The sequence below is a fragment of the Nicotiana sylvestris genome, chromosome 12, assembly GCF_000393655.2.
Source record: "Nicotiana sylvestris chromosome 12, ASM39365v2, whole genome shotgun sequence".
In the NCBI taxonomy this organism is placed as follows: Eukaryota; Viridiplantae; Streptophyta; class Magnoliopsida; order Solanales; family Solanaceae; genus Nicotiana; species Nicotiana sylvestris.
The window spans coordinates 142,054,391-142,080,846 of record NC_091068.1 but is presented as its reverse complement, the minus strand read 5'-3'; the positions used below and the strand labels follow the sequence as shown (position 1 = coordinate 142,080,846).

Genomic DNA, 26,456 nt, shown 5'->3' with positions numbered 1-26,456 from the left:
AAACTTGCACATGAGCGCATAATTGTATAAAATCAGATAAACAAGCCGAATATGACAGTTGAGCGACCGTGCTAGAACCACGGAACTCGGGAATGCCTAATACCTTCTCCCGGGTTAACAGAATTCCTTATCCGGATTTCTGGTTCGCGGACTGTAATATGGAGTCATTCTTTTCCTCGATTCAGGATTGAATTGGTGACTTGGGACACCCTAAATCTCCCAAGTGGTGACTCTGAAATAAATAAACAAATCCCGTTTCGATTGTCCTTTAATTGGAAAAACTCCTTCGCCCCTCGCGGGGACGGAAAAAGGAGGTGTGACACTCGCAAATGAGCCCAATGGGGAAAAACAATCTCAAACGAGTCTGGGCCTAGGCTATTGGGCCTGAGCGTTAAACCCAATAACTTGACCTATTTATAAGCTTACTTTGTGAACTACAGTATAAACTCATTTCTTTTTATGTCTTGCAAATCACATGTAGTGTAATAAATGTTAAAAACTCAGTTTTTCTGATTTTTCTTACATAAAAGTGGCCTGATTTATAATTTTGGACAAATGTGTATGTTGTGTAAGTCTTGTTAGCTTAAAACGCAAAGGTAAGACATGCCCAGCTAGTAAATAATCGTGACTGGGCCAGCATGATGTTAGCCCAAGTTGAGACAACCATGGTCAATTTAGGACTTGGCAAAATCCTTTGAGGTTCTTTTACTTCTGGGCTCAATTTCGAGCCCAAACGGCCTCAACAGCTTTATTTCTTTGATCGAATAACCCACTGAGCTACTATTGGCCCAACTCCTTTATCCAAAATGATTAAAGGTGTAACACATCTACCCCAAGCATGTATACAATTAGTAGCTTTATATTGAACTTCGAATTAGTTTTAAATATGAACATTCGTAGTTTGCTTTAGGCGTAATTAATAAACCATCGTGACTATGGGTACGATTCCCGTGGCATAGTCGTGATAACTAATTCCCAAATTTGGGTGCATATTTCATGTGACCCGATCATAACAACTTCAAACAATAATAAAATAAACATGTCGCGAATCGCGAGTGCATTTCATGTAGCGTGATTTGCGGTGTTTCCAAAACGGCAAGTGTACGACAATCGTAACTTGTTCAAGAAATAATTCCATAAAACCTAAGAAGGGTTTAAAATAATTAAAAGCAATTAAAAGCTAAAAATGCACAATAGGTTTAAAACTTGTAATTAATTAGATAATTAGGCCAATTATTGATAGTTAAGCGACCGTGCTAGAACTACGAAACCCGGGAATGACTAACACCTTCTCCCGGGTTAACAGAATTCTTTACCTAGATTTTCTGGTTTCGCAGACTTTTAAATAAAGTCAATTTTCCTCGATTTGGGATTTTAAAAATAAACCGGTGACTTGAGACACCAAAATAAATTATTCCAAATAGCGACTCTAAATAAATAAATAATCTCATTTCGATTAATGTCACTTTAATTGGAAAAGCTCCCTTATATGCCCCATCGGGTGTAAAAAGGAGGTGTGGCAATTAACCTATACCTACACGTATGGGAACGTGGAATTATATATATATATATATATATATTGTTGGAAGGTAGCAGATACCCGATAAAATAATCGTAGTAGCAGATAATAGAATACCATCATCGTTAAGAAAACATAGTACCAAATTTCCTCATGTTCCTAGTTGAACGGACAAGAGGCACTATAAAATGTCATATACCACTAAATTATAGTGCATTAATAGGTCAGGAAACATTTTAAGATGTAATGAAATCTCTAACATGTTGCTCCCTGGAAGTCAATGTTGTCTACCATTGTACTTCCGAACATGGGAATCGTAGTAAACCTTCAAATTAGGGGTGTGCATTCGATTTATCGATTCGATTTTGACCCTTATCGATAATTACTTATCGATTATCGATTTGTACATATGCTTATCGTTATCGTTTCAATAAGGTTTCGATTTTTTCGATTTCGATTTATCAATTTTGGGGGCTTATTGATTCGGTTATCGATTACACAAATAAGAAAATTTGCGGGATTCCACGGAAAGTATATCGCTATAAACACGCCTAACTAATATGGACCAATAGAAGCTAAAATAAGACGAACACCGTTTATAACATAAAAATTGTGTCAACAAGCACATGCAACAAAACTAAAGTAAGGGATCAAATGTATGTCACCAACACTCCAACGGTATAAAAAGAAATACATCATCACGGCTAATTCTGTTTTCCATTAATTTGAACTTCATTCCCTTGATCTTAAAATATAATCTTTCCTTAAATGTGGTAGAGGAAATAATAAGGTTAGGGAGTTAGGGTAAATGAAAGAGTATTAGAATAAGGGTGTAAAAAAAAAGATTTTTTTTTGTCTTTTTAGTATATCTTATCGGTTTATCGATAAACCGATAACCGAAGAGGACAAAATCGATAACTTGATAAGGAAAAGTTCGAAATCGAAATCGATAAATTGATGAACCGATAACAAATAATCGATTCGATTTATCGATGAATCGATTAGAATGCACACCCCTACTTCAAATCATGCGATACCTTTTCCTAAAACATGAGATTTTTCAGGATGATAACGACTTGTTTGTTTTCGGAAATAATGGGGAATTAATTATGAGACGATATATCTCAAATATGAAAAGCATAACTAGAGAATGTGCATATGTACTTGTTCAAATGAAATATTAGCAATTGAAGTTATACGTTCGTTCTTGAAAATGCTTGGTGGTATGTTATCTTTTCTTCTAAAAAGTACGACGATTAATTAGTTATGCTTGGAATATTGTGACTCTTGTGAAGAGGTCTCACGTGAAATGTTGCAATTTCTATATAAAAAAAGGATAGTTTGATATACAAAGCATCTTTCATTCATGCAAAATTGCAATTTGTACAAAGAGGTCTTTTAACCCTTAACTTTATTTGATTCATCGACAGATCAATTTACACATTCAAGTTCATCTCAGATTTTTTTCTTTGACATGTACGTTCATTTGATAATTGTCATATTGTAAAACACCATTAGTTTCATTGGCTTGGTTGTGTGAGTGCAAGCAAACCAAGTGGTCTTCATTGTATTTAAGGAAATTTGCTATTAAAATATTTTTTGAGGAAATTATTTTTGGTTACCTTCAAAGATTGAACTTTATTTAGATCAAAGCTAAAACTTTACTTCCTAACATATGGACGAAAATCATTTTTTTTAATAAATATTGCTAAATTTTCTAATTTAAACTTGTTATTGTTGTCACCGAGCTAATACCTTATTCCACATGTTAACTACCATTATATTATTATATGTCACCAACTTTTGTATCTAACCAAACAAAAATGATTGGGAACATAAATTATTTTCTAACTTTTGTATTATTCCCTCCGGTCTATTTTAAATAATTTTTTTGGCTCTTTTCACATATATTAAGAAATTCACATTTTAACATTAATTAACAATAAAATTGACCATATTAACTGTAATTTGCTCATTGGAAATATAACAAACTACTCTTATAGCATGTTTGGCCAAGCTTCTTTTTGGCCAGAAGTGCTTTTTTTTTTTTTTTTTGCCAAAAACACTTTTGGCTAAAAATTGAGTTGTTTGGCCAAGCTTTTGGAAGGAAAAAAAGTACTTTTGAAGAGAAGCAGAAACAATTTTGGAGAAGCAGAAAAAAATAGTTTCTCTCCGAAAGCACTTTTTTGAGAAGCACTTTTGAGAAAAGTACATTTAGAAGCAGTTTTTTAAAGCTTGACCAAACACTAATTGCTGCTCAAAAGTACTTTCAAACTAATTAGCCAAACACAAACTACTTCTCACCAAAAGTACTTTTGAAAAAATCACTTCTTAAATTAAGCTGATTTTTACAGCTTGGCCAAACGGGCTATTAGACTCTTTACTTCAAGGACAACTTTAAAAATAAAAAGTTAATTCTTTCTTGATATTTAAAAAAATTAAGTATTGTGGATTATAAAAGAGGTCAAAAAAATCACTTAATAGGAAGGAGTATTAATTAAAAAAAAAAAAACATTTTCCTTCCTACTAATTGCACTTGTTGTCATTTTCTCTTTAGTTCGTGTGGGCATATGTCCTTTTTTGGTTACTGTTCCAACTCCCTTTCTTTCACTAACAAAAAACAAATTCTCAGCTTCACTTTCTCTTCCTTTTTCCTTTACCTTTACCAATTCTATTTAGGGTTCTTCTACTAGTTCTCCTTACGCGTATTCCTCTCCAATGGCTGAACTATAATTCGATCCTAAAAATGATGAGTCGTCCGGCGGTTCACCCGGTGGAGGCTCCGCCGATGACTATCGCGGCGGTGCCGAGAGTGAGGATGAAGGATATTCAAGGCATGCCCGGTACACTTGGCAGCCTATTGCTACGGCTTTGTCAGCTGGTGTTTGCTGTTATCTCTATCGTTGTCATGCTCACCACCTCTGATTTCCCCTCCGTCACTGCCTTCTGGTATCCCCTCAACACTTACAGAGCTCTATTTTATCTAGTTTCTAAATTTTATTCATGAATAGAAGTCGGAATTGAGATAGATAATTAGGTTATTTGATCTCCGATATTATTTTTGAAATGGAGCTAGTATAAATTATACTTATGTGGATGACTTGAAGAAATATGGATGAAGAATAAAAAAAAATAAGAAAAAAAGGCTTACTTGAGACTGCAAAATGCTAGCAGGTGTGTGTGGGAAGTCTTAAGCATCCATTGTAAAATGCAGATAAGTTCTTTTTATCACTCCTTATGTCTCAGTTTGTTTGCTATAGTTTGACTTGCCACGATGTTTAAAGAAAAAACATATACTTTTTGACTCTTTAGTTAGGTACGGTAAAATAGCAAAAGTCCCCCTGCACAAGAAATGGTGCTTACATTTAAGTCATGTCAATGGCAAAATGAGAATGCAAAAAGTTAACTGGATATATAGAAAGGTGCCGATTTTGTTGGGATTGTCAAAAAAGAAACGGGTGAACGCATAACAAATTAGAATTGAGGGAGTATCTTAAAGGCGGTAAGATGAAATGCATCAACTTTCAGAAAATTCAATACGATGATCGTTGCTTTAGAACTGCCTCCAAACATTTTTTTAATATCCATTCTTTTTTCATTTTAAGGAATACCTCCTTAGATGCTACTGTATAGGGTGCATGCCTCTCTGTGACTTGTGTGCTTATTTACTTTTTCTGGTGGAATCTCAATAGTTGCTGAAAGATATTCAGCAGAAACAACAACAACCACCCAGTGAAATCCCACAAGTGGGGTCTGAGAGGGTAGTGAGTACACAGACCTTATCCTTACCCCGAGGGAGTAGAGTGGCTGTTTCCGAAAGACCCTCGGCTCAAGAAGACGAAAAGAGACAAATACATTAGCACCATCAACAGAAAACATAGAAATAATAACAGCGACATAAGAACCAGAAAATAGATGAAAAGCAATAACAAGAACAAGTAAATAAGGCCCTATGCTATGGAAAACGGAAGAATAGTGTGAACACAATATTAACCACTAGCAATCCAAGACGAAACCTTATCAAGCTAGCCTCACACCCGGTACTTGTTGAAAGATATTTAGCAAGTAGCCCTATTTAGATTTGCTTGAGGGTTTGATAGTTTCCCTTCATGGTTTGTAATCTTTCATACTCAGATGGTACTAAAAGATAGTGCAGGTTTCTACACATAGTTGCTTGCCGATGTATCATTTTATTGGCGACAAAATTTTTTATGACAACTTTTATCTCTTTTGAGTTGTAGGTGCTTACTGCCTTTCTTTAAATAGTTTCATGCAAATGTATTAACTCAAAGAAAGCTGTTCCCTGGTTTTCTATTTCTCATGCGGAGAGTAGTTAGTGTTATTCTAATTTGGACTACATTCTTGTTCGTCCAGCTGTATTTAGGAGACGGCTTTCTAACCAGTATTCTGGCCCCTTGTTTGTTTCAGCTACCTTGTAGCTGCTGTTGGATTACAGATCATATGGAGCTTCATTCTTGCTATTGCCGATGTATATGCAATTTTGGTGAAAAGAAGTTTTAGAAATACAGCAGTTGTCAGTTTATTTGCCATTGGCGATGGGGTAAGAAACATCATTTTGCAAATATATCCACAATCCATCCTTTGAGGTTGCTTTCTATGCTCTCAGTAATCAACCTGTCTTGTCTATGAAAATGTCTTTTAGTAGGTGACTTTAGGTTTTCAAATTGCTTGATGACGTCAAACTAGAGGCAGTTTATGTTATCACAAATGTGCAGCCGTCTTAGTGGGACTTGGTTGGAGCGTTACATTGACCCTAAACAAAGTTCTCTTATATAACCACTGATGTTGCACTCTGAAACCTTTAGTTTATTGGCTGATAGTTGACCTTTTTTGAAACTTCAAATACATTTTACCTTTCATGACTCCTTTTAAGTCTCTTTAACTCCTAAAGGTTCGACTATGCATTCTGTGTTAATTAATGAAACTAGGTAAGAGTCAACTGGAAGCTGGAACTTTGGGAAAAAACTTTGGAAAGTAACGATTTTAGGTTCAGTTGAATTAAGACAAAAATATATGCATGACAAGTTTAGTCCCCATAGAAAGAACAAAGGTAAAGAGTGGTTGAATGAGATTGTGGTGCCTATATGCCGAAAATTCAGATATCTAAGCTCGTTCTTATAGGAAAATTGCATAGTAGATGAAGATGTACACATAAAATTAAAATAAGATGGTTAAAATGGAGTGGTGTTATGTGACATAAATATAATACCAATATAAGTGAGATAAATTCTGTAGAATAATTGTTTGACCACCAATGATATATCTACAAGATGAATGTCACGAAAATGAGGATGTTAGTATGTGTATGTAGTCATACAAGTTGAACAAGTAACAAGTGCTAACTAACTGTGTATATTTATCCTTTTTGCAAGTCAATTGTAGCATTGAAAAAGTTATCGTCCTCAGGGATTAGTTTCTCCAATATACAAATTAATTCTTTGGTTACTCTTTGAAAAATTGTAATAGGTGTGGGAAATGGTTTAACTAAAACACTTAAGTTAAACTAAACTTAATAAAAAGCCAAAGAAAGAAAAGTATGCGAAGTTGGGATTGATTTAATGATAACAGGGTTGGGAATTTTGACTTAACTTGATGTTTAAGTTAAGATAATCATTTAATTCTTCCCCTACTCTATTCTTCTTACGAATTAGAATGCTTCTTACGAATACACTAATATATTATAGAATGTCTGATTAGAATAACCTCTTTTGGTTATGAGACTAATTATAACTTTTTGATGCATTAAGTATGACTTGAAATATTTGATTCGTTCCACAAAAGTGTAAGACCTCTCGATTATCCTGATTACCACAATTAATAAAATACCAAAACTTCTCCCTCTATTCAGATTAAGACTTGTATTTTGAGCAAGAGATTAACAAACTGTATTAAAAATGCCATGATTGTAGAAACTATATCTTCTCTTTCGATTAAGATTTAGTACAAAAGCATCAAGAGTAATCCATTTATGCAACACTCATTACAGAAGGCTAAAGGGCTCTTCACTTACCTCATAAACGCTTTGAACAATAAATAAGGTATTAATAGGGAAATCACACATAGGGTACAATACAGAAGGTTAAACGCAAATTAATACTTTAAGATCCATCAATATCCCAACAAATGTCTACTCTATCTAGGAGTTCAAATCCTCAAAGATACAAACAATCTTAGTACACATTGTAACCATAACAATGAGAGAAAAGTAAAGGGGAAGTTTCACAAATTTTGGTCACTACTCCTTGAAATAGAATAGAACATGGTAAAAATATCTTTCTTAGGCTCTCCAATAACCATTCCGCAGCTTCAAGAATTCCTTGCTGCAAAAATTACAAATTAATTTGTTCATTGGAGAGCCAAAAAACAAAATTTGGAAGTAAGAAAATGAAGATTTTAGGCTCTGCAAACACTTCTCCACGGCTGTAATTAGAGAACTTTATGAAAAAATGGAAGCTTTTAGGCAGAATGCAAAGGCATCACTAGGCTAAGTAGTTGGTAGGATCATGCACTGCAACTAGGAGCCGTAATTCTTAAGCTTTCAGACTAAAGTTAGCTGCAGCGCCTCGTGAAGGAGATTTTTCAGCTGTACATGTCATTTCTATTGCAATTTCCAAGGGGTAAAAATTGGAAAGTTTCACTTTTTGGCAAGGGTTTTGTCCTAGAGAAGGAGGCTCAAGCTAAGGAGACTTTCACCATGTTTTATCCCAAGTTCAAGCTATTTTAAGAAGTAGAGTCAAAAAAATTGTGAAACTTCCCTTGTAGCTTTCACTTTTTGTTTCAGTTATAATTTGTGTTAAGCTTGTTTATATCTTTGGGAATTTGAACTCCATGATGGAGTAGACTTTATCGATGGATCCTGATGTATTAATTTAAAGTGTAATCTATCCTATTCTAACCTCGAAGCTTGCTTAAAGCACACTTAAGCCTTGAAGCCCAAATTTGACGCTTCGCCTCACTTAGTTAGTGCTTTAGTGTAGCCATCAATGTGCTAAGTTGTGCACAGTTTACCGATGGGCTCAATCTTTAAGAGCACAAACATTAGACATCATATATAGTACACAAAAGTGATACATTTTGTTAAGAAAATGTCATGACTGAAAATTTTGAAACTTTAGTATAAGACAGCTAGCCATTGAAAGCCCAAAACTATATTTATTAATCTAAATTAGAACTTTAAGATGGTCTTTGAACTTGATTGACATGATTTTAATTGCATCTGTAGCTTAATTATAATTCTTCCCTTCTTTTGATTGTTTGTGTATATAGTTGCATTTTCTTGGATTACATTTCTATTTTTTGCTTTTTATTCATCGGCGCTTTTCTTTGCTAAGCTCACACTTTAATTGCGCCGCTTTTTGACCTTTTGACTACTTTGTTCTAACCTATGTGTAATTCCCTCATTAATGCCATGTTTACCGTTCAAAGCATTTATTGAAGTCGGTGAAGGGCCCTGTAGCGTTCTTTTGGTGTTGCATTAATAGGTTCCTGTTGATTGGTTTACACTAAATCTTAATTGAAAAAGGAGATTTAGTTTCTAACCTTTACTTAGCTCTTTATAGTTGATTTAATACAAGCCTTAATCTTAACTGAGAGAGGACGTTTTGGTACTGTATGTGTTGGTTAAGATAATCAAGAGAGGTTGCAGTTATGTGTTGGTGATTCTAATTAGACGTCTACGTTAGAAGAGTGTATTCGCGAGAAACATGCTAATTTGTAAATAGAGTTGAATAGAGGTGGAATTAATTGATTATCTCAAGTTAATCATTAAGTGAAGTTAAGATTTCCTACCTTTATATAATTGAACCAATCCTAACCTCTAGCATACCTTCCTTTTTTTGACTTTTATTAAGTTTAATTAAACCAATTCTCGCACCTATTACAAATTCTCAAATAGTAATCAAGCAAAATTAATTTGTTCATTGGAGAAACCAATCCCTAAGGACGACCTAGTAAAAAATTTCAAATAACAATCAGGCAAAATTAATTTGTTTATTGGAGAAACCAATCCTGAGAATGGTAATCTTTTTTTTTTTTTGATAAGCATTTAACTTCTACCGGTTCCTTAGCATGTGCCAACAGGATTAGAAATGATCGTATCTGAGGATTGAAGTAGCATACATAGGATAAAAATTGAGGGTTTTTAATCATTTTCTAATAGACCACCAAATTCGGTCTTTAAGCGTGGTGATTAAAGATGGTAAAAAGGAACAACTAATGAGGTAGACCTGAATCTCATACATGGAAAATATCTCAAAAGACTTTCTATCTTTAGGAGTCCATTGTGGAATTGAAAGCAAAAATTCATATAGTTAATCCAACTAGTTGGCACTTAGGTTTAGTTATTACACTTATATTAGGTTTCAGTAGGGATAAGTGTGAGATTTAGAGAAAATTTATCTTTGGAGAAACCCTAATGTGCTTTAAAAGATGAAGTACTTACCAGCATTTGAATAAATGGATCCGAATATAGAGTGAAATTTATGGATTGTAATTATTACAACTACTTTGGGCTTGAGGTGTAGTAGTTATTTGGTTGGGAGAAGTACCTAAATCGTCTTTTGCATGGTCTGTTCTTGGATACATCATAACTGCTAACATATTGTATAGTTCACAAGATTGAAATTGAATGGCCAGTTCTCCTCCTAACCCTTGATTATGTTGTTTTCCGAGATTTTTATGTTGGGTATATAAGCCAATATGTTTTTCTTTAAAATAAGGATTGTTTAATCAAATTATTTGCATTCTATTGAGTTTTAATGGGGCACATGTGGATTGATCTTATGTGATCATCACTTCTACTCTTCATCCAACTGTAAGCATAATGTTTGTATACATTTATTAGAAGGAATGTTGGTCACATCATTCGCAATCTACTGATTTTAATGGGCCACTTGTAGAAATATTTTTGTAATATGTGATCATCATCACTAGGAGTGGCAAACGGGCGGGTCAGTTCGAATATGGTTCGGGTTAACCGGCGGATAATATGGGTAACCATATTATTCATGACTTCTTGTATATGATCATTTTTGGGAGAATTCTTAGTCTCCCTAACTTGAGGAACCCCCAATTTGAGGCTTTACAAATGTAAAAGTTAGACCCATTTGTTATCCATTTTCTAAATGGATAATATGGTTCTTATCCATATTTGACTCGTTTTTAAAAAGTTCATTATCCAACCCATTTTTTAGTGGATAATATGGGTGGTTAATTGTTTTCTTTTAACCATTTTGTCACCCCTAATCATCACTAAGGTTCATGATTTCACTGTCGTGCAGATCACGTCAACTCTTACATTTGCTGCTGCCTGTGCTTCAGCTGGAATTACAGTCCTTATTAGCAATGATCTTGACAAATGCAAAGTGAACCACTGCACGAGATTTATGTCAGCTACAGCAATGGCATTTTTAAGCTGGTTTGCTGCATCACCATCCTTTTTCATGAACTTTTGGTCTCTGGCTTCTCGATAGCTGGCTCCAGTGCTCCCCTTTTGCAGTCAGGCCACCTTAACTTCTCTTATATGTAAATCAGTGCATTTCAGTTTGTTCACATTTTCGTGAGGAATAACCTCTTTGTTGACAATGTTAATGTAGAAGAACAATGTCAAAATTTAGGCCCTACATCGATTTTCAAGAGTTAAATAGATCTTCAAGCTTGGGTGACTATATCTAGAAGTTGTGTTGAGTTATGTGCCAAAGACTGCTGGTAAAGCCTCTAACTGATTAGTCGATCATCTTAGCATCAGATTTTTAACAAATTCAGTGTTTTATATGTAGCCATAACTGCTCATGAAAAAATTGGAGACAATTCTCGATACTGGAGAGTAGGGTTCTGTTGTTTTACTGGAGCTAGAGAGAGAACATTATAAAAACAGGCAGCGTGCTGCACAAAGCATTTTACGTTCATGCAGGATTCGGGGAAAGGCTGCACTCACACATTTCGAACCCGTGACTTACAGGTCACACGGATGTAACTTTACCGTTGCTCCAAAGCTTCCTTCAGATAAAGAACATTATATATGGCTCAAAAACAAGATGAGGGATATGAAAAGTACAGATCGATGTTCCTCATAATCTTATGTTTCGAGTATGACTTCGTCCTGTGGAAATCAGACGTACAACACAAAAAAGATCAATTTTTAGGTTATACATTATTTTATTTGCTATGCAAATACAAAATCCTAGCGAAGAAAATATTATATAGCGCAATAAACAAGAAGATCAGTTTTTTCTTCTTTTACTAGAGGATAAGTTAGTTCAAGGAGTGAAAGAGGGACAGATTTGTTAGTTAGCGTGTGATTTTAGCTTCGAAGGATTGTCTAAACTAATCTATTGCTTTCTTACCTACCATTAGATATTACACAAAAGTCTACACGTCCTCATCTCTCTTCTTTTGTACTTAATTAAACATATTTTGTCCATTTCCTCTCTCCTCTTGACTTCTTTGTTCTTTCTGAGCATAACGGCAAATACAAGAAACAATAATCCACATGTTAACCTCTTTTTTCTTATTTCTCACAACTTTTTTGAAATTTTCCATTTCGTTTTCTCAATTACTTACTAAAAGGAAGTATATATTTTATATTCTAAATAAGAGAAATTGGCATACATAGGAGTAATAACTAAAAAATGTTGCTGCATGCATTCTTCAATGAACAGATCATGACCATAAGCAAATTAAAATAAACAAAAGAATGAGAGATCGGAACAATAATATTTACACCCTTCGTTCCATTTTATGTGAAGGTCGGGTTTAGAGTAAGGTCAAATTACTCAATTTTAGACGTAATTCAATTAAAGATGTTAATATAAAATTTACATATTTACAAAGTACATAAAAGAGAAACACAAGGAGTACCTTATCAAGAAAACGCAAAATCATTTGGTGACAATTTTATATTCCGAAACTGAATTAAAAAGTTAGAAACTACAAACTGATCCTCTCGATTACAAAAATCCAATGACTCTACATAATTTAAGGAAAGAGAGGATATCAACAAAATGGAGATTTGAGAGTAACACGAACTTATTATAAGTCATAGCTAAAAAGGTCAAGCTAGCTGAGCCTATCTGGTCCGATCACACGCCTGTTTATTTGTTTCAGAGCCGTTTGTTTTGGGCTGACATCCTAAACCCACTGCGCCCTACGAAAAGCTCGAACGACAGCATCGCGCAATAGTGTACTTGTATCCAAAACCGATACAGATGGGTAGTTAAAGAAATACCTAGGGGGTGATGAAACCACAAAAACCAGAGGATTAATCTACCCAAAAAAACTTATAAAACATAACACATTAGCCCATCAAAAAACCAAAAAAAAAACCTAACTAGTTAATTAATCTTCAAATCCAGTTTGCTTCCAAATAGCATTCCTCACCCTACTCAAGTCTCTTCCTTTAAGAGTCCTTCCCATACCTTCTTGCATTGAAAATGAAGCCACTCTTGTCCTTGCCAATAATTCATGAGGTGGAATTCTACTGTCCACGTCGTCATCATCGTCGTCTTCGTTATCGTTTCTCTCTCTTAGACAATTATTCTTGTAATCATTACCTAGGATTTTCGACCAATCCGGTATGTTCACGGGCAGTGATGTTGCTGCTGCAGATATTGCCCTCCCTCCAGATTTCTTTGCTGATTTTTTCAAGAAACGTGAATTAGGTATTGATTTTTGAGGAAGAACTTCGTCTGAACTATTAGTATTATTCCATATATCAGATTCATCAAACTCGAATTGTAGAGAACTAGCACTAGAAGGCATAGGACTAACCCTTTCTTTTCCTCCTAGAAAGAGGTAGCTCTTTCTCATTGCCATTAATTGGAAATGATTAATCACTAAATAGGATAATGATTGAGAAAGATAAGAAGATATATGGTATATATTGTTATTATATTTTAGGTCTGTATGGTTTATCTGTTTGTTTGATCAAACAAGGACTTGATATAAGACTTTTAAGTTCTTTATATAGTGATGGTTTCGAACTTTGCTTTGATTAAAAAAGTTTAAATGCAACTCTCTTTCTTTATTTATATAGTGTTTGATTAAATACGAAATTTAAAAATTAAAGAAGAATTGTGATATGTATCATATGCAAAGTACTAAAAGTATCCTTTTGAATAAGTATTACGTTGGGATAATTTCATATGTCATTTCATTTTAGATGAGTAGGCGGTGGCTGTCAGGGGCGAATGTAGCCTATCAACTATGAGTTCAGATCACCCATAACTTTCGACACGAAGCATGTGTGTCTATATATATGAACCCATCATTTACCAATACAAATTAATGGTGAAAATCTTAAAAATTAAATTCATTAAATATAAATTCTGGATCCACTTTTGGTGGCTATCTCAGTAAGTCATAAATAAATAAAAAAGTACTTTATCCTTAACGATATGGTCTAATAGCAATAAAAATATCTTGAAATGTTCGAAATCATAAATCCTAATAATACTTTTGATATATGTCAAAAGTTTTATTTTTCTTCTTAAAGTTTATGTTTAATTAAATACCGCAATGTAAATAAAATGTAATAGAGAGAGTACATTGGATAGAAGAATTTAAATGGCAATCAACTTTACCTAATTTCTAGTCTTATCCATTGTTTTTTCCCCCCTTTAATAGTTGATTGATAATCACGGAGTTAACAAATCGGATCCGGGTGACTCTCGTACATGGCTACCAAACTTAATAGAAGCTACATATTGTTTAACCAAAAAATAGGTATTTCGGTCAAAGCGTAATTTTAGAGAAATTCGGATTACTGATAATCAAATGAAGAGATAATTGTATAACAAAAAAGGAAAATTGGACTGAGAAGTAGCCGAGTAAGCAATGTAAGGCAATGCAAATAAATATATTCCAATAATAATCAGTGTGTTCATACAAATGTTACTTCTCTTCCTTTTATAGCTATATCCAAGTACAATGTTTCTTTTCTATCATAGTAGAGCCATTATGAGCATTTAGTGACATTAATAAAACGTTATAATTAGCAATCGTAACTGTTTCGTAAAGATTCTATAACGTTTCATATCATTTACACTCATTAATTGAAGATATTACGAATTTGTACTTTTTATTGTATTGGTTCATTTCACCGGTGTCTCTTCAAATTATCAAGAGGCCAGAGTGACCGTTCCTTCTTGTTTTTATGACACTTCGCTCGTACCTGTTAAAACTCGCATCTCTTTAAGTACACTTTGCCAGTTGTCACTCTTCTAATAATCCTCGTGTCTTGACACGTCAGCCACATAATTAATTCCAAGTGTAATATCGATTTTCCTCCAACACAGATAGTCCCTCCACTTGCCATTTATTTAGCAACTGAATATTTGGGAAGTGGATCTTATTAAAGCGGAAATTTTTGCCGCAGTTTCCCCCATACCATTATACCTTTTTTTGAACTGATGCTTTGTATGTCAGTTCCATTTAATGCGTGTGACACGTGGTGCCCTATGATTGATTCTGTAGCTCCTCAGCGCCTTTTAGGGCATTTTTACGACTGCATCAATCACAGAGTGGCAGTTTTCATAATGACATTTCCATCATTACCTTTTTGTTTGACGGTTGCTTCCAAGTATAAATATATTCTTTATCTTTTCTTTCACGAAAACGTTTCCCATACTTTGCTATTCAATCTTTTCTTCATCTTCGCATAGCTATGTCTTCTTCAAACCCTGATCTTAAAAAGGTTCTTATTGTTGATGAACTTCCCCTCGCTCCTACTAGAAGCATGAGAGGTGGTAGGCTGCGTAGTTTAGGAGCAGTTTCTGTTCGAGGTTCTCCTTCTCAACCTAATCCTACTCCTCCATCACCTTCTAGAACTAGGCATTCTCTTTCTCATAGGTTTTCTGCTAGAGGTAGGGATTCCATTAAGCCAATTCGTGAGCCTACTGTAGACGAGATTATTCCTGCTGAGCTTTCTTTTTATACAAACAGAGAGTCGATTAGAAACCAGGTCTCCTCTATGTCCTCTCATGATCATGCCGATGTTTACCCTTCACAGATTACTGAAGGTTTGATCTCTGTTGTTCGTAGAGATTGTCATTGGAAGTTTGATTTCCCAATTCTGATCCCTAATGCAAATCAAAGGATCACTTCTTTCAAAGCTGATTTTTCTTTTGTGTATATGTACCCCTTTACATTAGACTTTAGACCCCCTATTGATCCAACCATTAATGTATTCTGCCGCTTCTTCAATGTGTGTTTAGGACAAATTGGCCCTATTGTATGGAGGGTTGTTGCATGTTTAAGGTATTTGGCTAATTTGGCTTAATTATCTTTCACCTTTTTTTATCTAATCCATCTCTACTCCCCTAAATTATTCCGTCATGGAATTTTGACTCTGGTAGCGAGGAGTAAGAGAACTTTAGCCAGCCTTGAGGACGATAAAGATCGTGGCCGGTATGCCCGATTTGTTGCTGCTCCTACGAAAGGGTTAGTTGGTGAAGAAAATATGCCCTTCCCTAAGAAGTAAAATTTTGCACGTAAGTTTTCTTTACAACTTTTTTTAAAGAGTTTGTACTTCCCGTGGTTGTTTTACTTTTCTTTTTCAGCAAGCATGGGAACTGTTGAAGAAATTCCCAATTTTCGTGGTTGGGTAGAACAATTATTGACAATTGCTCCAATGGAAGTAAGATCTTGGAAGTACCTTTCGAATAGGTTTGGTTGGAAAGTTAAGACTCACGGTAAAAAAATTTATTTCCTCCTTTTTCCTTCAGTGATTCTCTCTTTAAATTTATTAACCTTTTTTTTAACAGGGATTCCTATTCGAGGTGTGAGTGCTGAGTCAATCGCAACTTCTAGACTTTCTTTGGCAAGAGCTCAAGAGATAATTTTGAGTTCTTCATCGAAAAGAAAAGCTGATAGACCACAAGATTTTGAAGATGAAGAGGAGCGGGATGGAAGCTCTTTAGTGCGTAAGCCGCGGGCTAGAAGACGTGTCGTTTCGGATGATGAAGCTACTCCCCCTCCTCATTCTGTTTCTGTGACCGAGCCTGCTGAAGCCACTTTATTGAGTTCTGATGAAGAGACACATGTGGCACCTCAAGACTCTGATGAACACCTCTTTTCACGTGGTTTTGACAATGAAAGTTTTGACTTGGTTTCTGAGAAAATGCCTTTTCCCTCTTTTCTTGTGTCAGTTCCAATGGAATCCCATGTGGCCGTTCCTACCGTTGCTATTTACGCTCCGCTCGAAGCTATTATAGCCTCTTCGACCATTCCTACTGCCAATACTTCTCGTAATGAAATTGGTTCTTCATGTGGTAGCATGGCAATAAAGCAAATTATCATTGAGGTTCCTGATGATGGTAATCTTCTGAAGAAGTCAGGGCAAGCTGATGTATGGCTAAAACCCTTAATAGGTCTGATGGAAAAGTCAAAACTGGAAAGTCATAGTTCTTTGACTTGGATGAACAACATTGTACAATCATCATTGAAGGTATAGACTTCTCTTTTTACCTTATGTAATTTTCCTTTTACTAGTATTTTCACCCTTTTCTCTTTACGTAGATCAATCTCATCGGTACGGAGATAATAAAAAGGGTTTCCCATACGGAGCAGTTGATGCATGACTATCAGATTGAGGCTGATAATTGAAAAGAGTAATATGAAAGTCTCCAGCTTGAGATGGAAGTTTTAGAGGAGAACAAGTGCACCTTGGAGCAGCAGATAAAAGTCATGGCAACGGAGCTAGCAGTTGAGAAAGCCTCTTCCAACCAGGCGGGCAAGGACAAGCACCTTCTTGAGTCATCTTTTGCTGAACAACTCTCTAAGGCTACTGCAAAGATCAGAGGTCTAAAAGCCTTGTTGGATGAGAAAGAAGTTTATGCAGGTGAGCTTGTTCAAACGCTCACCCAAGACCAAGAACATCTCTGAGTGTCTATCGATAAAGTTAAGTTTTTGGAGAGTTCGCTTGCCCCTTTACAGGCTTCTTATGATGCTGCTTTAGCCAAAAAGGAAGAGTTTAAGAATGAAATCGATCATTGGGAGAGAGATTATGAAGCTCTTGAAGACAAAGCTGCTGTTGAAGTAAGTTAGGTCATTTTGAACACGCGCCATGACACTCTTATGGAAGTAGGCCAAGAAGGTTTTAACTTGGATGTTGAGATAGCAAAGATTATAGAAACTATCGAGAAGACTCAACAAAGCCAAAGTTTTTCTTCGCCCATGGCTGATACCCCCGAAGGTGTTGAAGCTAATCCTGATGTGGTAGTTGTTCAAGCCTCTTTTGATCAAGTTGAACCTTCAGCTGCTGATGATGCCACCTTAAATACTGGTTCAGATCCTGCTCCATAGTGAAAGTTTAATTGTGAAGTTAACTAGTGTTTTTTTATTTTGTTGGTGAACATTAGGTGGTCTTACCCCTTGTCCCATTTAGGGGTAATATTTTTTGGTAACATCATACCTCCAGTCTTTTTCGGGAATTTTTATAATGACAATTAAGTTAAGACTAAGTTCATACTTAGTTTTTACTAAGTTATTTAAGATATCAAAAAGTTTGTGCTCAACTTTTATGATGCCTTTGACTTGAGTTTCTGTTCTGCTCTTTTTCTGGCTTGCTCTTGCCTTTTCTTTTAAGTTGAGGGCTTTGTTTTCCACTTCAATTTTAAAATGTGAGTTTTTGTTTTACCCTTTTTAACTTTTGCATTTAAAAATGCTTTATTAATTTCGTGGCTTTTTTAATCAAGAACGAATTATAAAAGAGGGCCGTTTTATATGCGACACTTAATGAAGAAGACGTCTCAATTTCATAATGGTATAAACATACGAAAGAAGAAATAGAAACACACATTCTTCTTGGAATAACTTTGAGAAAAGTTTTATTTCACTCGAACTTGTCAAACTAAATAATACCTTACATGTATTTGAGTATCATCTATAACTCTTCCATAACTGTTTTCTTTACAACAGATTTGTAAAAAAGAAAATCCAAGAGTTTCTTTATGACCCATGACTAAATATTGCCTTTAACCTAAACATTCGTAAGACTTTAAGATTTACACCACGAGTGTATTCGTTATAGGTTTTTTGAATCAGGCTTACGTTTTTGGCTCGTGACTTTGCTCTGAACTTGATATTTGTTGAGTAGACTTTAGGCTTGACTTGAAATTTAATTGTTCTAGTCTTCTTTACCTTCCTTATACATATATTATATGTATATTATATAGTCCCCCAAGTGTTTGAGCTTTGAAGTATGAAATCTCGAGCACTTGATTATTCCCTCCATGCAGTCCTTTTCCTGAAAAGGAAAAACATACGGGACTCGGAGGTATAATTTAGATAAAGACTGCTTAACCCATTACATTTCCATCAGAATAGTTGTAACCCTAGACCGGGAATTATGTTTCTTCCGCGTGTCTTTCAGGTCTAATTTCATCATTTGGTGTGAGCTAGCTTTTTGCCTATCATCTAAAATTGTTAGTATAACTTTAACAATTCAAAAATAAAAATCGTAAGTGGGGATACCTGACCATTGGTATTTCCTTCCCTTAGAAATAGTACTTCTTCAGATGAATAGCATTCCAACTTGAGGGTAGAATTTTGCCATCCATGGTTTCAAGCTCATATGCACCTTTTCCTGCGATACCACGAATCTTGTAAGGCCCTTCCTAATTTGGACTTAACTTTCCTGCATTGGCTGTTCTTGTGGATTGGAAAACTTTCTTGAGTACTTAGTCCCCAATCTTGAAGTATCTGAGACGAGCTTTCCGATTGTAATATCGCTCAATAACTTGTTTTTGCGCCGCCATTCTTATTAAGGCAGTTTCTCTCCTTTCTTCAAGCAAATCCAGATTTACCCGCATCTCTTCTTCATTTGACTCTTTAGTAGCTTGAGTATATCTCGTACTTGGCTCCCCTATTTCAACTGGAATTAAAGCTTCAGGACCGTACACAAGTGAGAATGGTTTCTCTCCCGTACTTGTTTTTGTTGTTGTTTGGTAAGCCTACAAGACTCCAGGTAGCACCTATGGCCACTTGCCTTTTGATTCTTCTAATCTTTTCTTCAAGTTGTTGATAAAAACTTTATTTGTTGATTCAGCTTGTCCATTGGCCACTGGATGATAAGGTGTCGAGGTAATCTTTTTAATTTGTCAACTTTGGAAAAATTCTGTGATTTGTGCACCTATGAATTGCGGGCCATTATCACACACGATCTCTTTTGGAACCCCAAACCGGCATATGATGTTTCGCCAAACTAAGTCTCTGACCTCTTTTTCTTGTACTTGTTTGAAGGCCCCTGCTTCTACCCACTTAGTAAAATAGTTAGTGAGTACTAATAGAAATCTTACCTTGCCTTTGGCTTGTAGTAGTGGACCTACGTTATCTATTCCCCACTTCATAAAAGGCCATGGTACAACAACCAGATGTAATAATTCAGTTGGTCGATGCATATTGTTACCATATCTTTGGCACTTGTCACATTTAGTTACAAAAGTTTCTGCCTCTTCTTCCATTTTTGGCCAGTAATAGCTTGCTCTAATTATATTTTTACCAAAGATCTTCCTCCAGCGTGATTTCCTCAATGTTCCTCGTGTATTTCTTTCATCATGTATTCCATTTGAGAAGGCCCGAGACATCTTGCTAGAGGGCCACCGAACATTTTTTGGTATAAATTGCCCCGATTTAAATAGTAACGAGCAGCCTTTTGGCGAAGTGCCTGAGCCTTTTTCTTATCTTCAGGTAGTATTCCATACTGCAAAAAATTGACAATCTCGTTTCTCCAATCCCAAGTTAGATTATTGTAATTTACCTCGTTTTTATCTTGATCAAGCACTGAATGAAATAAATGTATTACGGAAGCGTTTACTTCATTTGTTACTTCTGCAGCGGATGCAAGATTAGCCAAAGCGTCTACCTCGGCATTCTCTTCTCTTGGTATCTACATAACTTTCCAAGTTTGGAATTGTCTAACTAAGTCTCGTGCCTTTTCCAGGTATTGTTGCATCCTTGCCTCTATAGCTATATAAGTCCCCTACATTTGGTTAACTACGAGCTGCGAATCACTTTTGATTATGACCTGCTCTATTCCAAGATCTCGTGCCAACTCTAAACCTACAATCACAGCTTCATATTCTGCTCCATTATTAGTAATAGGATGACATTTTATGGCTTGTCGTATAGTTTCTCCCGCAGGTGGTATCAAGACAATGCCTAGACCTACTCCTTTAACATTTGATGAGCCATTGGTAAATAAGGTCCAAGTACCTAGATTAGACCTGTTAAATACCTGCAGTTCTTTTTCTGCCTCTGCTTGTATCCCTGGGCTAAAATCTACCATAAAATCTGCTAAAACCTATGACTTTATTGCAGTTCTAGGTTGATATATAATGTCATATTCGCTTAGATCTATATCCCATTTGGCTAATCTACCTCATAACTCTTGTTTATGCAATATATTATGCAAGGAGTAGGCAGTCATTACAGAGATATGATGATATTGAAAATAAGGTCTTAATTTCCTAGATACCATAATTAATGCTAGTGCAAGTTTTTCTAAATGAGGATACCAAGTTTCAAAATTCAATAAAGACTTGCTAACATAATAAATTGGAGATTGTTTGTCTTGGTCATCTCGAACTAATACGACACTTACCGCTACTTCCGAAACAACAAGGTAGATGAGTAGTTTTTCGCCATCTTTTGGTTTGGCTAGCAATAGTGGATTTGACAAGTATGCTTTTAAATTTTTGAGCACTTGTTGACATTCTTCAGACCATTCAAATTGATTTTGCTTTTTTAGGGATAAAAAGAACTTAAAGCACTTTTCTAACGACTTGAAAATAAACCTCACCAAAGCTGCTATTCTTTATGTCAACCTCTGTACTTCTTCTTTGCTCGTAAGTATATCCGGAATTTCTTCAATAGCCTTAATATGTGCGGGATTTAATTCAATGCTACGGTTAGAAACAAGGAATCCTAAGAACTTACCTGATGACATGCCAAATGCACATTTCTCAGGATTTAGCTTCATGTTAAATTTGCGAAGAATCTGAAATATATCTGACAAATGTTGAATATAATCCCCTTTTTGTTGTGATTGGACCAACATATCATCTATATACACCTCCATGGTTTTTCCTAGATGTTCTTGAAACATTTTGGTCACTAGCCTCTAGTACGTAACCCCAACATTCTTTAGGCCGAATGGCATAACCTTATAGCAATAAGTCAACCTGTCTGTAATAAAGGAAGTTTTTTCCTTATCTACAGGATTCATTTTGATCTAATTATATCCTAAATAGGCATCTAAAAAACGTAATAATTTATGTCCTACAGTAGCATCAATTAGTTGATCTATGTGCGGTAATGGAAAAAAATCTTTAGGGCAAGCTTTATTTAGTTAGTATAGTCTACACAAACTCGTCACTTACCATTATTTTTGGGCACTACTACAGTATTATCCAACCAATCTGGATACTTTACCTCGCGGATAGACCCGATTTTTAAAAGCTTTTGTACCTCATCTTGAATCACCTGATTTTTAAAGGAACCTTGCTTCCTTTTCTTTTGTTTGACAGGTGGGTATGTTGTATCTTCATTCAGTTTGTGGGTCATTACCTTTGGTGGTATACCTATCATATCTGAGTGCGACCAAGCAAAACAATCTGTGTTAGCTTTTAAAAATTCAATTAACTTACATTTCATCTTCGGGCTAAGGTTGGTTCCAATGTAGACTTTTCTGTCCGGCCAATGTACAAATACTACCACAGCTTCTAATTCCTCGATTGTTGTTTTGATGTTTTCATTTTCTTCTGGTTCTTGAATAGTATCAGGCCTCGAGTCTACATCTGTTTGCCCGTCTACAGTTGAGGCTTGTGTTGCTGCATCCTCAACTGAATTCTGTAATTGCTATTTTCTGTTGCTTTTTGCGCTTGAGTCTGCCACGGAGTTAATGCTTCGAGAAGCCTGTTGGTCACCATGGATTTGTTGTATTCCCCATTGTAAAGGAAACTTGATAACTTGATGTAGGGTAGATGGAACAACATCCATTTCGTGAATTCGTGGACTACCGAGAAGTTGACTGCTCCTTCTGCGAAAGTGGTGAGTATTATTTCCCCTTTTGTTACAACGCTCGAGTTGTCAAAACCAGACAAGGTTCGTGCCTTGGGTATCAACTTATCATTGGCTGGCATCTCGTTCACCACTCTTATCAGAATGATATTCACAGAACTACCTAGATCAATCAAAACTCGTTTTACATTAATGTCATGTACAAGTAAAGATATTACCAATGCATCATTGTGTGGGGTCAGTACACCATCTGCATCTGCACCATCAAATGTTATACTGTCTTCTTCCAATACTTGACGAACTCGCTTCCCATGGGTGACTGTGATTTTTGACACCTTCTTTGTTGTCGTGTATGTTACGCCATTGATCTCCTCTCCTTCACCTATGACGTTAACCATTTTTTTTGGTGATGGAGGTTTCAGCGGTTCTTGCCTATTCTTCATATATGCCTGCTTTCCCTTTTTACTAAAAAATTCTGTTAAGTACCCGTGCTTTAATAGATGTTCAACTTCACCTTGTAATAATCTGCAATCTGCCATTTTGTGACCGTGATCGTTGTGAAACTCACACCAAAATTCGGGATTCCTCCTATTTGGGTTTGATCTCATTTCTTTTGGCCACCGTACCTTATCTCCCATGCTTCTTAGAATGGACACCAACCCAGATGTGCTTACGTTAAAACTGTAACCACCAATTTTTGCTTTTGAACCTTTGTCATCGTCTCGCATGTCTCTCATGTTTCGCTCTTTTCCGAACCTTGACGACGAACCTGATTCTCTATCCCTTGATCTAGGATCATACTTTGGGTTTTCCTATTTTGAACGCTAATCCCTTCCTGCTAGTCCCATATAAGGTTCATACCTATTTTTACCGGACCCTTTTTCATTTTCTGCCCGCCTTGAACTTACTCTTTCATCTTTCCGTGACTGAGTGATGGTATCTTCTTCTATCCGCAGCTTTGTGCTGTATCTATTATAAACATCGTTCCAAGTTGTTGCAGGGAATTCCTGTAAGCTTTCTTTGAGTCTCCTCGTGGCTTCTGAGCTTTTTTCATTCAGATTACTGGCAAAAGGCCATAGCCACCCAGTTATCAGGTACACGTGGCAACATCATCCTTTCACGCTGGAATCTGTCTACGAATTCCCTAAGCAGCTCTGTATCTCCTTGTTTTATTGTGAAAATGTCCTCCAGTCTTTTTTTAACTTTTTGGGCTCCCGAGTGTGCTTTGATAAATGAATCTACAAGCTTAGCAAAAGAATCAATAGAATTTTCAAGTAAAAGAGAATATCATGTCAACGCTCCCTTCATGAGTTTTTCTCCAAATTTTTTGACCAACACTGACTCAATTTCTTGCTTTGTCAAATTGTTGCCCTTTACACCAGTTGTAAATGCAGTTACGTGATCCCGTGGATCAGTTGTTCCATCGTACTTCGGAATATCAAGCATCTTGAATTTCTTTGGAATCGGTAAAGGAGCGGCCCTTGGCTTCCAAGGTTGTTGAGAATATTTTTCCATAGTTATCCCCTTGGTTATGTGCGGTACTCCAGGTATTTGCTCTATGTGATCGCTTTGCTCCTTGAGCTGTTTATGCAAAGTTAGTAGTAAACTTTGTAAATCAGAATTAACTGGGTTACCTGACCCTCCATCACGAGATTCGCTGGGAGTTCCCCCACTGCCTGAGTTAACGAGTCCCGAGCGAGGAATTTCTACGGTCGCGTTGTTGTTTGGAGTTGGTGTTGGTGGTACATTCGGCAACCTGCTAACACAAGCCTGAAGAGCATTGCTAACCTGTTGAGCAATTAATTGTTTTAATGCTTCATCAATAGCTTGATCTTTCTCATGTTGCTGATTCATATTTGATTCAGATCCTTCGAAAGTATTGTCGAGGAGAGTTTTGTTGTAAGGGGGCTGGAGTTCCATCACCTTGTTGATTCACCTGATGTTGCTGATTTTCTTGGTGCTGTAAATTTTGTTGGTTGTTGTCGTTGACGTTCAACATGATTGTTTTGATAAAAGAATTGATTTAGAAAGTAAAAGATTATCAGATTCTTGGTAACAGAACCAATTTGTTTAATCAAAAAATAGGAATTTCGGTCAAAGCGTAATTTTAGAAGAACTCGGGTTACTGATAATCAAATAAAGAGATAATTGTCTAACAAGAAAGGGAAATTGGACTGAGAAGTAGCCGAGTAAGCAATGTAAATAAGTATATTCCAATAATAATCAGTGTGTCCATACAAATGTTATTTCTCTCCCTTTTATAGCTATTTCCAAGTACAACGTTTCTTCTCTCTCATAATAGAGCCATTATGAGAATTTAGTGAAATTAATAAAACGTTATAATAATCCACATGTCTTGACACGTTAGACACATAATTAATTCCAAGTGTAATATCAATTTTTCCCCAATACACCTATGGTATTCCTTTTCTTTCTTTTTATTTTTTCTTTCTACTTTGATTAGATAAGATTATGATTTCAAATTAAAAGAAAATTAAGAAATATGAGTCTAGGAAGACTAATGATGACTAGTTAATTAAGTACTCTAATGAAGAAACTTAAATATTCGTTCATCCGGTTGATGTAAAAATAATGTATGTATTACCGTATATAATTAACATATAATCTATATATATTGACTAAAAAAAATAAACAATAAATACAAATAACTATTTGTATAAAGATCTCTAGTTTAATCTTGAAATAGATATGCTCGCATGCCAATCATTCTGGCCCATTACATGGAATGGATTGATGTGAAATGATTGAAAGGATTAGGATTTAGGCCTACCTTGTCTTAAATTGTCCCCTAAAGAGAATATAATAAGGGAGAATAAAGCAATTGTTGAGAAAATTATAACTTGAAAAGCCCTACCATTCATTTATGAAAGTTTTTTTCCGTTGATTTCCCTTATATAAAATTTCGATAAAAGGAAAAATTGTTGAACCCACTATTGCCCGTCTGTAACATGAACATGAAAATTTGAAAGAATACTTTAATAAATAATATTTGAGTCGAATAAAAATGATTATTAATAGCAATAGTTTGGCTTAGACAATATTGCAATTCATAAGGAAAAAAAAGTACAAAATCTTTACTGAAAAAGATAGAAAGCCTGTCTACTTATTTTAGAATAAAAATATTTTAGAGCTTTGAATTAAATTACTCAAATCTTTACAAGTAAATAGTATTTTTTACAACAAGATCCGAGTATTACAAACACATGGCTAACATCTTATCAATTTGAATTAATTCTTCCCAATATAAGTTTAAACTATCAGATGTTTGTTGTGAACTTTAAAGCTTTCTTGTAAAAATACTACGCTATAAACAAAAACATAAACAAAATGATCAGGTACACAAGTCTCTTCCTTTTTATTTCTTCTTTTGTGTGTGTGGGTGCATTCGACTACTTAGCTAAAGTAGATAAAGTTATGTCTTATGATGACAGGGTTTGGTGGGGGAGGATTTGAGCATTTGTGATAGAAGGTGGCCGTCTTGTTCACAACATTGGCCTAGTTTAACATTGCTCTATTTGTTATCTTTCTGGATCATGAATAGAGTGATCTCATCTTTACTCAGTAGCATGACAATATTGTGCTACAGTGACTTTGTCATAATTAAGTAAATGAACGTGGACGAATACAAGAGGAAAGAAATGTTTAGAACATATGTAATTAGTTAATATTTTCTTCAGGAGCCTGAGTTGTATGTTATGTAGGGCAAGGAGATGGAAAAAAAATTTATTCCACAGATTCATATGTAATTAGTTAATATTTTCTTCTGCATGGTGCTTGATTAATCAAAATTTAAAAAGAGAACATAGTCATATGTCTGATATTCTGATTAACTGAAGGTTACTTCGGTAGCCTAATATTTTGTTAACAGAAAGATCCGATT

At 35.4% G+C, this 26,456-nt stretch overlaps 2 protein-coding genes across 2 annotated transcripts; one reads left to right on the top strand and one right to left on the bottom strand.

The window, feature by feature from the left end:
- Nucleotides 1-4,074: 4,074 nt before the first annotated feature.
- LOC104242873 (CASP-like protein 5A1) lies at nucleotides 4,075-11,205 on the top strand. The gene is made up of 3 exons (XM_009797992.2): nucleotides 4,075-4,468; nucleotides 5,948-6,080; nucleotides 10,819-11,205. Exons 1-3 carry the CDS (start codon nucleotides 4,266-4,268, stop codon nucleotides 11,008-11,010), a joined length of 528 nt encoding a protein of 175 aa, XP_009796294.1. The 5' UTR covers nucleotides 4,075-4,265; the 3' UTR covers nucleotides 11,011-11,205.
- A 1,669-nt stretch (nucleotides 11,206-12,874) lies between these two features.
- Nucleotides 12,875-13,351, bottom strand: LOC104242882 (protein S40-4-like). The gene has a single exon (XM_009798000.2). The coding sequence runs from the start codon at nucleotides 13,349-13,351 to the stop codon at nucleotides 12,875-12,877; it is 477 nt and encodes a 158-aa protein (XP_009796302.1).
- Nucleotides 13,352-26,456: the final 13,105 nt, after the last annotated feature.